At 37.6% G+C, this 15,165-nt stretch overlaps 1 protein-coding gene across 6 annotated transcripts in view; it reads left to right on the top strand.

Moving 5' to 3' along the window:
- Nucleotides 1-15,165, top strand: part of TAX1BP1 (Tax1 binding protein 1) — a 65,002-nt gene that overhangs the window by 42,013 nt on the left and 7,824 nt on the right. For all 6 annotated transcript variants that reach the window (XM_054726092.1, XM_054726091.1, XM_054726090.1 and 3 more), the window contains one exon: nucleotides 713-784. In XM_054726092.1, coding sequence (XP_054582067.1) covers nucleotides 713-784 — 72 coding nt within the window. The remainder of the gene's footprint in view (nucleotides 1-712; nucleotides 785-15,165) is intronic.

Raw genomic sequence — 15,165 nt, 5'->3', positions numbered from 1 at the left:
CTACTGAAGAGTAATCTTATTTGTATTTGTATCTATAATGTTTATGCTGTGGTAGATGAACAATGGGTGGTTGAATGAATGAATAAATAAATGAGAAACTGAAACTTTTGGGGAGGGAAGAGGTGAAGGGAGAAGCATTCTAACATAATTTCCTAGCTTCAATCACAGTAGGTTCTGAGATTGATAATATCAATGAACAAACAAACAAACAAAAAAATAGAAAAGTAGATTTGAGACATTTTGCCCTTGTAGGGCAGAAAGATAGCAGTGAAACTTGTCTAACCATCAATTAAAAAGGCAGATTTGGAGCTTAAGAAAGAGTGTGGCACATGAGTTAATACTTGTGATTTATTCCCTGGAGGGTGATAGTTGAAAGCATAGAAAGAAGAAAGGGAGTTTTCAGAGAGGAGAAGCCAAAGAAGATACTTTGGGGAATACGGGGAATACCATATTTGTAATTGTGAAGAAGTGGACACACAGAGCATGAGAGGATGAGAATGTTGGTGCAATTTCATATAAACAGGAGAGAAGTTTTAAGAGTAGGGGAAATTGGTCAGTAATGACAAGGAATTCACAGATGTAAAAAATAAGAGCCAAGGAAAACATATGGATATGGTAATAGCATATTTTGACATAAAGGTATAATATTTCTTGAAGTTTAAGGAGAGAGTAGATAATGAAAAAATTAATTTCAATTTTTTTCTTTATTCAGCTTCAATTGGCAGAGAAAGACAAAGAAATAAATGGTCTAACTTCACATTTGGCAAACCTCTCCAGGGAGAAGGTATTGAACAATGCTCTTTAAAAAATGTTTTGTATGTAATACAGCTTTATGAAGAGACAGTTTTATAGTTCATGTGAGGGTGGTTTTTTAAAAAAATTGTTTAATGAATAAAGATGGAAAATGTTTTTAAGTATTTTAAAACATTTTACCTCATAATTTGAGAAAATGCTTAAGTGTTGAAACTTAGCTTAGTCTTTATATTTAACAATAAAACAGATTTTACAATGTTCAAATTTAGGAAAACAGTAAAGAAATTTTAAAGTATATATAATGTATTCATCTGGTTTTCTTTTGTAATAGGAAATGCTTTAGAAGTTGTTAAATGATTTATAGCATGACCTAACATTCAATCAGAGCATACCTTTGTATTGTAAAAAATGCTTGTTTGTGGTCCTTTGGGCGGGGGGGGGAGAGGTGTTCCCATTTCCTTTTAGAAGTCTATGAAGATAAAACTCCTTTTATAATACTACAATATTATTTTCTCAACCCCTCGCACCCTCACCCCCACTGTGTGCAAAAGTAGTGGTGGGAAACTGCTGACATATTAATTTATGCCAAGGCAGTGGCATTAATAGTTACTGTAGTCATCCCAACCATGCATTCACAGCTTAAAAAAAAAAGTGCTTTCATTTTAAGATGATGAAACAGTAAAATAGTTTTATTGAAGTTTGATCCTGGGGTATACATCTTTTTAATATTCTGTGTGATGAAATGGGAAATACCCCCAAAGCACTTCGTTGCCTAATGAAGTACAATGGTTATTTTAAGGTAAAGCACTTGGGCAATTGTTGGAGTTGTAGGCTGAACTAGCCTCTTTCATGGCATATAATTTCTATTTTAAAGAATAACTAATAGACAGAATTTGTTTTTTCAGACTGGGTTATTTGGCAGACATTACTTGAAAAGAAATGAGTGAACCTGGTACTTTAAGGGAAAAAAGTTGATAGTATTTGTGTCAAAGATAAAATTCAATCTTTTGAGCAAAACTAGAATTTTGGGAACCTTATATCTGCTATCATAAGCTCGATACTTCCCATGGTTTACAGACTTTCCTAATGAGATTGGTAATATTAAAACTGATGTTAAATAACTATTTAGTGAAATGTGTTAGCATTTGGAAGATCTTCATAATTCAGTGAACCAATCCGTAGTTTAAGTGACCAATGATAATATTCCAAAATGGTTCGTGATAAAGAAAACAAAACACCACTCAAAAGTGCTAGATAGACCTCAAGGTTGGATGACATTACTGTGATAGTTGCAAAATTAGATTTTTCAAATCCATCACTTTCCTCCCTGTGTGTCCCTTGGCATTCTATAGCAAGGAAGAACCTTCCTTTGCCCTCATTTATGTTCCAGCAACAATTCTCTGACATCAGTCAACTTGGATGGACTACATTTCAGTTCATCTTTGACACCAACTATTCAAGTTATTGCAGACCAAGTTAAGGGTTCAGCCCATGTGCTCCTTGCTCCCCCTTCGATATTTTGCTAGAATGAATCACAGAACTCAGGAAAATACTACTTATGATTATTACAAAGTTGTATTGTAAAGGGTACAACTCAGAAACAGCCAAGTGGAAGAGAAGCGCATAGAGCAAGGTGAGGGTAGAGAGCTGCAGAGCTTTCATGCTCTTTTCAGCCATGTGGCACTCTTAGCACAATGATGTATTCATCAACTGGAAGCTCCCCAAACCTAGTGTAAATGCTTTTAATATGGCGTCTCAGTACACAAGTATGATTAAATCATTGGCAAAATAATTTAACTCCGTCTTCACCCTCCCTCCCATTCCTGGTGAGTGCTAAAATTTTCTAGCTCTCTGTAATAAGCTTAGTCCTTCTGGTGACCAGCCCCTCCTCTGAATCTATCTGAGGGTCCACCAGTAGTCATCTTGTTTGCATGAATTCAGGATGGTCTAAAGTTTAAAAGGATTTGTTATGAAAAGACACTCTTATGATTCAGTAAATTCCAAGAGTTTTAGGACTTGTGCCAGGAATTGGAGACAAAAACCAAATTGATTTTTTTATATCAAAATCTGTATATGTGTGTACGTATACATATATGTCTTTTTAATTTTTTTTGAGTGCCTGTGTCTGTCCCTCTCTGTCTGTGTACCTACCTTCCTGCTTTCCTACCTGATAATCATCAGTTTAAACTCTTTTTAGTTAGTGGATTAGAATTTGTTACTGTTCTTAATTTGATGTTCACATAGTCCTAGATTTGGTAGGAAGAGCACCTTCAAACTGTTTTCTGATGTCTAGGTATCAAAAGAATGCTGGGTTTTTTGTAGCACTTCATTTCTTTTCAGCACTGCAAGATAGTCTAGCTCCGTGGTCAGCAAACTGCGGCTCGCGAGCCACATGCGGCTCTTTGGCCCCTTGAGTGTGGCTCTTCCACAAAATACCACGGCCTGGGCGAGTCTGTTTTGAAGAAGTGGCGTTAGAAGAAGTTTAAGTTTAAAAAATTTGGCTCTCAAAAGAAATTTCAATCGTTGTACTGTTGATATTTGGCTCTGTTGACTAATGAGTTTGCTGACCACTGGTCTAGCTCATCTTGTACATTTCTTACCTCATCTTTGGATTGGCCATTATTTTATAAGAAAAAAGCTCTGGTTTCACTCTGAAAGCAGTTATTTCCTCAAGGAATTGTGTGTGATTCTTTACTAATGAGAAATGGTAGTTAGAAATCAAAACAATGGCCTAGGTGTGCACTTTTTTACTGGTGTTTATTGCTTCTAGATTCTTTTAGTGGACAGAACTAGGAAACATTTACATTTTAGATATGAGTTACAGTCCAGGTTCACAGGGTTCTTCCTTGCCTTCCTAGATTGCTATTTGTACACCTCATCCACAGTGAGAATCCTGGTGCCGAACAATGTCAACATATCTATTTATTTGCTAAATCCAGTAATCCATGTAAAATAGTTTCAGAATTGCTTGCACCATACCACTATGAGAAGGAAACCTAGTAAAAATAGAATTCAAGATTGTTGGCAGTTTTTTGTTTTGTTTTTTGTCCACTAGGCTCTCAGTATATTGTGTTCCTGAGTTACTTGGCATTAGTTTTCTCTCCCCCTCCCTCTCCTTTCTCCCTCTCTTTCACTTTCAGTGTGTGGTAACAGAAAATGGCAAGTGGGTTAAAAAGAGACTGTTGTAATTAAATAGTGGATTAAAGATAATTAAAGCAATAGGAACACAAATGAAGAGTAAGAAAACTTTTATTTTTGGCATAAGTTTTGGTCAGCTGTATTGTAAATTTAAAATGATGATCGAATCAGATGTGGTAAGTTGGATATGTATATTCAAATGCTTAAGACAGCTTTTTGAAATACGTATTTACTTTGGTTACTAGCATTCGGGTTCTTTGGTTCCCCAAGAGAAATCAAGAGGAGGCTCTAGAGAAATTTCCAGACAGATTTATTAAGATTATTCTCAAGTACAAGGGTGGCAGCACAGAAGAAAGGAAGGCCATGAACTGGCTCTGGGGCTGGCTCTGTGTGGCTGCTTTTATAAGCTGGGGACAAAGCAGGCTTTCATGAAAAGACGGGCTTGTGGAATTTTCCATGTTAGGGTAGGAGAAGCAAGCAGTTGGAAGATAAAATTCTGCCATTATTTTTGAGCAGGGAGTGGAGGGGTGGTGACATTCTTGTGGTTGGCTTATCTGGTGTGTCTTCTGGCCATCTGTATCCTTGGGATCCCAGGTGCAGGTGGTCTCTGCTGTCTCACTTCCATGATTGTTAGTAAGAAACCTAACTTTTAAGTATATATTGTGCTTAGAGATAATGCTAGAAGCAATTACGACACTTTATTTTTATATATTTTACATACATATTTCATATATAAAATATACATAAAATATATATGTTGTATTTTACATATTTTATATATATATTTTAAAGTTTCATACATGATTTTGAAAGAGAGACAGTCCTAAATGGTTATAACCATTTATAAATTTTGTTGTGGTATAAATGGCTAAAATCACACATGGAAAGTAATATAATGATTGTATTAACTATATGATGTTAACAAATTGCCCAAAAACTTAGTGGCTTCAAACAGAGACTTTCAATCTTTTTCATCTCATGGTAGACATAAACTAATAACTAAATATTATGTGTCACAACAAAAAAATATATTTTTTGCCGATTTGACTACAAAATAGGTATAATTTTTCACATCGGATGGCATTGTTGTGTTGGCTGTTATTTTTTTTTACTAGAGGCCTGGTGCATGAAATTCATGCATGGGGGGAGGGGAGAGGGTGCTCAGCCCGGCCTGCACCCTCTCTCAGTCAGAGACCCTTTGGAGGATGTCCGCCTGCTGCGGAGGCAGGAGAGGCTGCCACCACTGCTGCTGCACTCACCAGCCATGAGCCCACTGGCAAGCCCAGCTTCTGGCTGAGTGGTGCTCCCCCTGTGGGAGCGCACTGACCACTAGGGGGCAACTCCTGCATTGCGCATCTGCCCCCTGGTGGTCAGTGCATGTCATAGCGACCGGTCCTTCCTTGGTTTGGTCGATTTGCATATTAGCCTTTTATTATATAGGATTTATAGGATTTGACAGTCTAAGGCAGTGATTGATGGGCAACCTTTTGAGCTTGGTGTGTCAAACTTCGCCAAAAAACTGAGCATAACTCGGGTAGTATGTCACTTTGAGGAAAAAACATTATTTTGCAAATGTTTCATCCTCAGGAGCAGCAAATGTTTCATCCTCGGCATGCGGCTGCCTTAGCGGCCACGTGTCATCAGAAATGGCCACATGTGTCAGTGCTGACACACGTGTCATAGGTTCGCCATCACTGGTCTAAGGGAAAAGTCGGTGCCCTTGACTAAATAGTCAAGTATTGCATGTTTTAAAAATTCTTGCAGCACACTGGTTGAAAATCACTGACTTAAAACATTTGTAATCTCACGTTCTGTTAGTGTGGCTTAGCTGGGTCCTCTGGCTTTAGATCTCACACAAGACTGCAATAGTCAGGGTATCAGTTGGGACTCAGTCATCTCATAGGTGTAGATCTACTTCCACACTCACTGAAGTGATTGTTGTCAGGATTAAGTTACTTGGGACTATTGGACTGGGGACCACACGTCCTACACTGCCATCTTCCATACCTTTGTTTTTGACTCAGGTAAAAAGTTATTTAAACCATAGGCAGTGTAACCTTTAAAAGTATAAAGTTGACCACTTCTAATGACCTTCCCAATCAATTAGAATACAGGCCAAAATTTATAACATAGCCTCTAATATTTTATATGACTGGCTTCTATTTATCTCTAGTTCCACCATAAGCCATAATTTCCTGTTTCACTACCTCTATGTAGAGTCTCTTAGTAGTTCTCAAATTTGAACTTGCATCAAAACCACTTGTATTGCTATTAAAACACTGATTTCTGGCTCCCATTCCCAGAGTTTCTGATTTAGTAGGTCTGGGGTGGAGTTTGAGATTTGCATTTCTAAAAAGTACTTGGTGCTCTGTTGTGGTCCCACACCATGAAAACTGTTCTAGTCACCCAGGCCTTATAACTCTCCAATTGCTTTCTTGTCTCAGGGCCCTCATTCATGTTCTTTGCCAGGAATAGTCTTGTCTATAATTCTTTACTTTATTGAAACTTTTTTTTTTTTTAAGAAGAGTTTAAGCATATATGAGTATAGAGAGAATAATAAATTCTGTTGAACTTCTCACCCATCATCAGTAATTGTTACTTTGGGCCATCTTATTTTATTTATCCAACCATAATACCCTTCCCTCCTTTCCCCAGTGATATTTTTTTCAAGTATATCCCAGAATTCGTATTATTTCTCTCATTACTTAACTATTCCTACCACTCTTGACTTACCCTTAAGTTGTTCCAGATTAAATGACTCTTTCAGAGAGGCCTTCTTTGATCTCCCAGTCTAAATTAAGTGCCTCTTTTTTTAAATATGTTTTCAATGATTTTTAAGAGAGAGAGGAAGAGAAAGGGATAGAGAGATAGAAATATTGATGAGAGAAGCATCATCAATCGGCTGCCTCCTGTAGGGGATCAAGCCTGCAACACAGGCATGTGCCCTGACTGGAAAATGAACCTGTGACCTCTTGGTTCATGGGACAATACTCAACCACTGAGCACACCAGCTGGGCTTAAGTGCCTCTATTAAACTTATACCTGAGACCTGTATTTTTATTTCATAGGACTTAATTATAATTTGAAATTAATACTTATGTGCTTATTTATCTAACATCTGCCTCCTCTTCTGCTTAATTGTAAGGTCCATGAAGACAGGAATTGTGTTTATTTATTTGAAGTTAAATATTTGTTGAATGAATAAACAAATAAATTGGGCAAACATAATTTACAGCATTTGCTTATAAAAACGTTTTTTATAAGAAATGTACTGGAATCAGCAGTTTTATTGTCAGTTAATACCCCACCCTATAAAATGCATCAGAGTAGGGCCAGCTTACTTTCTATCTGCTGTCTTCATATGTTACCCATGATTTTCTTGCTGGTGACACTATAGTGTTATATTACTTCAAAAGATGGTTTTAAAAATAATTTCTATGTGCTATTCCAAGGCCTTGCTTATTTTGTCTTCTTCCCAAGTTTTTCTCAGAACCCTCACCTTTACCCCAATTCTTTACAAAGTTAGGACTAAGTCCTTTTTGTTCAGCATTGAAAACAGACCCAGGCAGAGTGCCTAGAATGAACCAAGTGATAATTAAGCATTAGTTGAATAGGTAAATGAAAAACATGGATTTATCACCATTTAATAGCATATGTATTTTATTTTTTTAATTGTCCATCTTACTACTCTAGAATATAAGCTTCATATGGGCAGGAATTTTTGTCTATTTTTGTTATTTCCAAATCCCAAGAACAGTACTTTAGTAGCCACATAGTAGATGCTCATTATGAAATATTTATTGAACATAAAGGAACTCATTCTAGTTTATTTTAAAATTAACTAGCTCCCTAGTATATAAATATTTATATTTCAAAAATAAATTTTAATAGTAAGAAATGATTTAGTGTATCTCTTACGATTGAAAACCCTATCATTTTAAATTTACTTATAAACTTAATAGTTAAAGGTATCTTATCTTTTCATGTCACTCCAAAATCAATATTTAGAATTATTTGCCATTTTTGTGTCTTCATTCTATTTCAGCTATTCTGCATAAAACCCTTTACTAGAAATTTGAAAAGGGAAGAGTGAAGAAAATAATAAAGCAAAAGGCAAATGGCAAATAATGGTAAAAATATTGGGATATATTCTATTAACTGCTGCCAGATAAAAAAATTAAAATGAAAAAATATTAAATTAAAATTTTTTCAAATGTTCCTTAATACCAGATACCAGATAAGTGATTTTTCTGAATCATCATTTTTATATTTCCATATGACCTACTTTCTATCTGAGAATGGAAGCATTTTATACACTGAGTGGCCAGATATTATGATCTCTGAATGCATAATAATCTGGTCACTCAGTGTATATCCTATATAATAAAAGGCTAATATGCAAATTGTCCCCTCAACCAGGAGTTCGACCAACAGGCAGGCTGGCCAACTGCCCATCTCCCCTACCCCTGGCCAGGCTGGCCGGACCCCCACCCATGCACGAATTCATGCACTGGGCCTCTTAATACACACACACACACACACACACACACACACACACACTTATTAGTATGAATCATTAGAGGCCCGATGCACGAAATTTGTGCAAGGGGATTGGCCCTTGCAGCGCGGTGGCTTGCCTTGGCCCTTGCAGCCTCGGCTTTGTCCAGAAGGATGTCTGGAAGGTCATTCGGCTGTCTGGTCTAATTAGCATATTACACCTTTATTATTATAGATTAGTAGAAATACGGCATTTCTATTGAAATGCAATAATAGCATGATGATTAAATAATGACCCCAAAGAACTGATCTTATAAAAATAATATAGACTATCATTTGTTAACCTTTTTTTTGCTATAATTTAGAGGCTGCCTGGAAGTGATAAAAAAAAATTATGAGGATTTTATACCTTGAACAACTTGTTCAGAGTTGAAAGTAATTCAAAACATTTAATGTCTGTTCTCCCTTACTCTCATAGCATCACATGTGGCAGATAAGAGCAATACATTATTCCTTCTATTTCACAGTTGGAGTGTAATTTGTAAAACCAAGGCTACTGTGAGACATTTTGGGGCCCTGAAGAAAAAAAAAAAAAGGATTTAGGTACTCTTTCTAGCAAAGGAAAACCAACAAAGCAAACTTGTGTTCCCTGGAACTGGAATTGTCAAAGAGGACTTCTAACAAAATCTATTTCTTAAATTGTGGAGGCTTTTTATTTTAGGAGAATTGCAAATCAGCAGTTAATATTGTTTTGCTCAGGTAAGATAGCTACACTCAGGTTAATGATTGTCTTTTAAATAGGGGAGGAGGTCCCTGCATTTCTCAGTAGCCCTCTGAGGCTTTTTGTAAAAATACTTTTTATTGATTTCAGAGAAGAAGGGAGGGGGAGAGAGAGAGAGAAACATCAATGAGAGAGTATCATTGATCAGCTGCCTCCTGCACGCCCCCTACTGGGGATCGAGCCCGCAACCCAGACATGTGCCCTTGTCTGGAATTGAACCAGGGGCTCTTCAGTCCGCAGGCTGACGCTCTATCCACTGAGCCAAATCAGCTAGGGCCCACATGGGCTCTTGACCAGTTTTGTTCCAAGGGTATTTTGATAGTCTGGTGAAGTCTATTTTCAGAAAATATTTTTAAATGAATAAAGCAAAATATATAGAACCACAAAAGAAATAAATTATAAGAAATAGTTATCAAAATATTTTAAAATTTGTAATATGAGTATATGTGCTTGCTTATTAAAATGTTAAATAAGGTTTAGCATGTCTATTTACCATAATTTCAAAGTAGTGATGAATATAATGGCTGTTTTGAGACAGCTGCAGTGACATATAAAATGGATATATTTGTGACTTCTGTAGGTGACAGAGTTAAAGGTACAGCAACTATTGCTGTGTGTGTGTGTGTGTGTGTATTTGCCTACATTCATAAAGAAAATGCTGAATGTCAGTCAGAAGTTAGTGAAATTATATAAATTTTCCCTCCCTTCTAAGTTCATGGATCTCCTGAATTCTAAACATGGACCCTTTGGAGGCAGGGGTGTTGTGAATGCAAATTTAAGAATCTTAAAGTCAAGAGTTGAGACTTCAAATTTGCCAAACAACCTAACCATAACTATTTTGGCCATGTCTCTTTATCCCGCCTCCAGTTTCCCCCATGAGAAGTCCAAGCTGCTTATTACTGGTCCTTTTCTTACCCTGCATCCTACTTGCAGAGGATTTAGGCATTTTTTATGGCAGAGGAGAGGATATTAACTTAGAGTAAACCCTTTATTAGGTCAGGACTCTCAGTGAAGTTGCTTGACTGTACCAGTGCATGCATAGACGTCTTTGATGAGACCCTTGGCTCCCTTTCAGTAGTTTATTGTTTGCCCACAGAATAACTTAACCATTCTCCTCTAATTAATTTGCCTAAACTTTTGCAGAAGTATTTTATCATCTCTAACTTTTTTGCTGCTTTTGTACCCTTTTTCTATTTTCTCGAATCATCTTTGAAATATTTTTTTACTTTCTCCTTTTTTTTTCTATTCACAATTCTGAGCTACTATAAATAGCATGTTTGTGATTTTTGAATCATAGCAGGAGATGAGGGAGCATCTATTGAGGGACTGTTGTGTTCTAAACACACCCTGCATTTCTCAGTTGTGCTCTGAGGCTTGGAGAAGATAAGTTCCTCAGAGTTATTAGTGCAGGAACTGGTGAGCAAATGAGGTCAGGCTGATGTCGTGCTCTATCCCGCCCCCCAGCTTTTTAGTTTCAGGTATGCCCAGTATAGCTTTGCTAGATTAACCTTACAAAGACCATTTTACCGTGTTGTTATTGTTCAAGAACTATTAGGCCCATTGTAGTAAACTGTATGACATAGATTTGGCACATTTGGCCTCCGACCTGTCTTTTTAGCTACATCTCTCCTATTCTTCATGCATCCTATGCTCTATCCATATCATTCACTTACCAATCCTGCAATATGTTATACATGTCTTCTGTACTTTTCATGTGCTTAGGAGGAACTTTAAAAAAAATCCTCACCCAAGTGTATGTTTTTACTGATTTTTTTAAAGAGGGAGAGGGGGAGGGAGAGAGAGAACATCTATCAGTTGCTTCCCACTCCAATCATGCCCCAATTGAGGATCGAGCCTGCAACCTAGGTATGCACCCTGATTGGGAATCGAACCCCCAACCTTTTGGTGTATGGAACAACGTTCCAACCAACTGAGCCATCTGGAGGAACTTTTAATTCCTGAATTTCTTCTCACACCTAAATTGACTTGCATTTTTTATGTTTACCAGTTTTGTTCTCAAAGATGAGTTATTCCATTTTAAGAACATTTATATAGATAAAAATTAGTTAACATAGAGTCTTAACTCAATTCCCAAGGAATGACAGTCAACAAAATCAGCTTAATTTTACTTTACAGATGAAATTTTTTATTCTTATTTCCTTTATTAATACTTATTTGTGGTTGATTTTTTAAAGACAGATTTATTGAGGTACAATTTACATGTAATAAAATGAATACATTTTACGTGCAATTTGATAAATTTTTGGCAAGTACATAGTTCTATAACTACCATTACATTCAAACTATAGGATGTTTTCATTACTGCACAAAATTCCTCATGCTCATTTGCAATCTACTCCTCCAGCAACCCCAGTCCCAGACAACCATTGATCTGCTTTCTTTTACCATATAGTTTGACCTTTTCTAGCATTTCATATAAATGCAAGCATGCAGAATTGAACCATTAACAAGTTCATGGACATTAATTCTTTTATCAGCTGATGGACATTTGGATTACTTTGCTATTATGAATAATGCTGCTATGAACATTCTCATACAATAATTTTTGTGGACATAGTTATTTTTCTTGAGTAGATACCTAGGAATTCCTGGCTCGTATGGTAAGTGTCTGTTTTAAAGAAACAGCCAAATTATTCTTCAGTATGGCTGTATCATTTTGCATTTTAACCTCAGTGGATGAGCATTCATTCCATTGCTCCATAGCCTCACCAACACTTGGTATTGTCAGTTTTTAATTTTAGTCATTCTAGTGGGTGTGTAGTGTTAACTCATTGTGGTGTTAATTTTAATTTCCCTGATGACCAGTGATGTTGAGCATCTTTTCATGTGCTTATATTTTTATGTAAGAATATATAAGAATTTTATATATTCTTCTGTAAGAATATATAAGAATCTGTATTCGTATATATTCTTTTGTGAAGTGTTTGTTCAGATCTTTTACCTATTTTTTAATTGGTTGTTTCTTTCTTGGTTATATTTTGTTTTAAAAGTTCTTTATATATTCCAAATACAATTCCTTTGTCATATATTTTGGAAATATATTCTCCTAATTTGTGACTTGCTTTTTCCTTTTTAAAAAATACATTTTGAAGAGCAATAGCTTCTACTTTTGAAGTAGTACAGTTTAGCAATATTTTTCTTAGAGATTCATGCTATAAGTGTCCTATCTTAAAATTTTCCGTAGCTTAAGGTTCAAAAATTTTCTATTTTTTCTTTCAGTAGTTACACTTTTAGCTTTATTTTAAATACTAGCACATGGCCATGCCCATCCACTTAGGTATCCTGGTAGATTTGAATAGTTCTCACAGGGACTGTGTGTCCTACAGGCTGAAAATATCTAGTATATGACATTTTATGGAAAAAATTTGCCAACCCCTGAACTACGTTTATCTTCATACCAATACTATATCCTCTTGATTAATATAGCTTTATAATAAGTCTTAAATCAAATTGCCTTCCAACTTTGTTCTACTTTTAGAAAAGGGGCTATTTCAGGGCCTTTGTGAATTTTTACTATGTTTTAGAAATCAGCTTGTCAATTTATACAGATGCCTCAGAGGATTTGTGATTGGGAATGCGTTGAATCTATAGATCAACTCGAGGCCCAGTACATGATTAAACCATGTACGTGTAGGGTCCCCTAGGCCTAACCTGCCATCCAGGCCATATCCACTGCCCCGCAAAGCCTAGCATGCTTCGCGGACACTGCTAGCAGCCTGCTCCCCACTTTTGATGGCAGGGGGTCCGCTGGTGCTGGAGCGGACACACAGATCCCCGCTTTCGATCGCGGGGGGAGCTGGCTGTCTATCCGCTGGTGCCGGAGCGGACAGACAGCCAGCTCCCCTGCTTTCGCTCCCCGCTTTTGATGGTCCACAGCAGGACGTGGGCTCGCTGCCCCAGAGGCCCCTTCTGTGCTGCAGCACAGCCATGGCGCAGACGCTGAGCTTGCGCCACCGGCCCAATCAGCCACCCTGGCCTCCCCGAGTCCCGCCCCCTGCGCCTCCCGCTGGTCCAGTCGTGGGCATAGCGGAGTGATGGTAATTTACATATTACCCTTTTATTATGTAGGATGTGTAGAAAATTAAAAGCCTAAAAGTATTAAGTTTCCTGTTCATGGATGTGGTATATTTTTCTATTTGTTGAAGCTCTCTTTAATTTCTCTCAGTAATGTTTGTTTTTAATGTATAGGCCTTGCAAATCTTTCATGAAATATATTCCAAAGTAATTTTATTGATGCTAATATAAATGGAATTGTAAAAATTTTCCTTTTTAAGTTGTGTGTTGCTTATATGTAGAAATAGAATTGATTTTATATATTGACCATGTAAACTACTCATCATGCTAATAAACTCACTCATTCTTCTAGTTTTAATAGATTCATTAGAATTTTCTATGATCATAACATCTGTGAATATAGTATTACTTCTTCCTTTCCAATCTGTCTGCCTTAATCCACTGATTAGAATCTCCAGTACAGTGTTGAATAGAAGTGGTGAGAGCAGACAACCTTGCCAATATTGATCATAGGTAGGATCATTTCGTTTTTCCCCATTAAGGTTAACTAGAGGTTTTATAGATGTCTTTTATCAGAGTAAGGAAACTCCTTTATATCGATTTTTGTTGAGATTTTTATTTTTTAAATCATGAATGACTTGAATTTTATAAAATATTTCTTCTGCATCTATGGAAATATGTTTTATTCCTTAAGCCTGTGAACATGGTAAATTACATTGATTTTTGGATGTTAAACTAAATTTGCTTCTTGTGACAAACCCACTAAGTCATCATGTAGTATTCCTCCCCCTCCCCCCCCATACACACCTGAATTAGTATTTAAAAAGTAAATTTCTTAATTGTGTGATAGGATTTACTAGGGGAACAATCTGGGGTGGATTTTTGGCTTTTGATTATTAATAACTACTTTTAAAATTTGTTAGGCTTTATTCTGCTTTCTGATTTTGTTATATGTGGAAGAGGCATTTATGAGAAGTTTATAACCAGCCTTTCCAAGTGTACACTTTAAATTACAGTAGTCTCTCCACTTGTCCTCGGGGGGTACATTCAAAGACCCCAGTGGATGCCTGAACTTTGGATAGTGTTGAAGCCTATATTATAAAATGAGAGGCCCAGTGCATGAATTCGTGCATGGGTGGGGTCCCTGGGCCTGGCCGACTGGGGGGAGGGACCGCAGGAGGTTGGCTGTGGGAGCGCACTGACCACCAGGAGGCAACTCCTGCATTGAGTGTCTGCCCCCTGGTGGTCAGTGCTCGTCATAGCGACTGGTCGTTTGGTCATAAAGGTTACTTAGGCTTTTATATCCTACCTAATAATAGACAAATATGCAAATTGACCATACCTCCGACACACCCACGCCTACAAGCCACACCCACCATCCAATCAGAGCGAGCATGCAAATTAACCCAAACCAAGATGGCTACAGACACAGAGAGCAAGGTTTCCTAGGTAACAGAGGAAGCCAAGCTTTCCGCCTGCCATTGCCAGGCCTAAGCCTCCACTCAAGCTACAAAGTTTCAATTACAGAAAGTAAACAAATTCAAAGAAATGGTGCAGAATGGAGCTTGAGAGAGCAGGCCAGGGTTGCCGCCGGCAACAGGGGAAGCAAAGCTTTCCGCACACCCTGGCCGGGCCCACCCACTTAAGGCAACAAAGTTTCAATTATAACCCCAACACCCAGGCTTGGCTCCGCTCCAGGCTACAAAGTTTTTCAATTGTAGAAGGAAAATAAATTCCAGATACCAGGGCCTCCGCTTGGGTTGCCAGGGGGTGTGGCCGGCCTGCAAACCACCACATGCCCCTCGCTTAGGCCGCCCCACGCCCCAGGGGAACCCCCACCTGATCCGGGACACCCTTCAGGGCAAACCAGCTGGCCCCCACCCCTGTACCAGGCCTCTATCCTATCTAATAAAAGAGTACTATGCAGATTGATCACTGCACCACACAATATAGCTGCCCCC

This window comes from Eptesicus fuscus, chromosome 14 (genome assembly GCF_027574615.1).
Source record: "Eptesicus fuscus isolate TK198812 chromosome 14, DD_ASM_mEF_20220401, whole genome shotgun sequence".
Classification (NCBI taxonomy): domain Eukaryota; kingdom Metazoa; phylum Chordata; class Mammalia; order Chiroptera; family Vespertilionidae; genus Eptesicus; species Eptesicus fuscus.
This window is presented reverse-complemented; position numbering and strand designations above follow the sequence as displayed.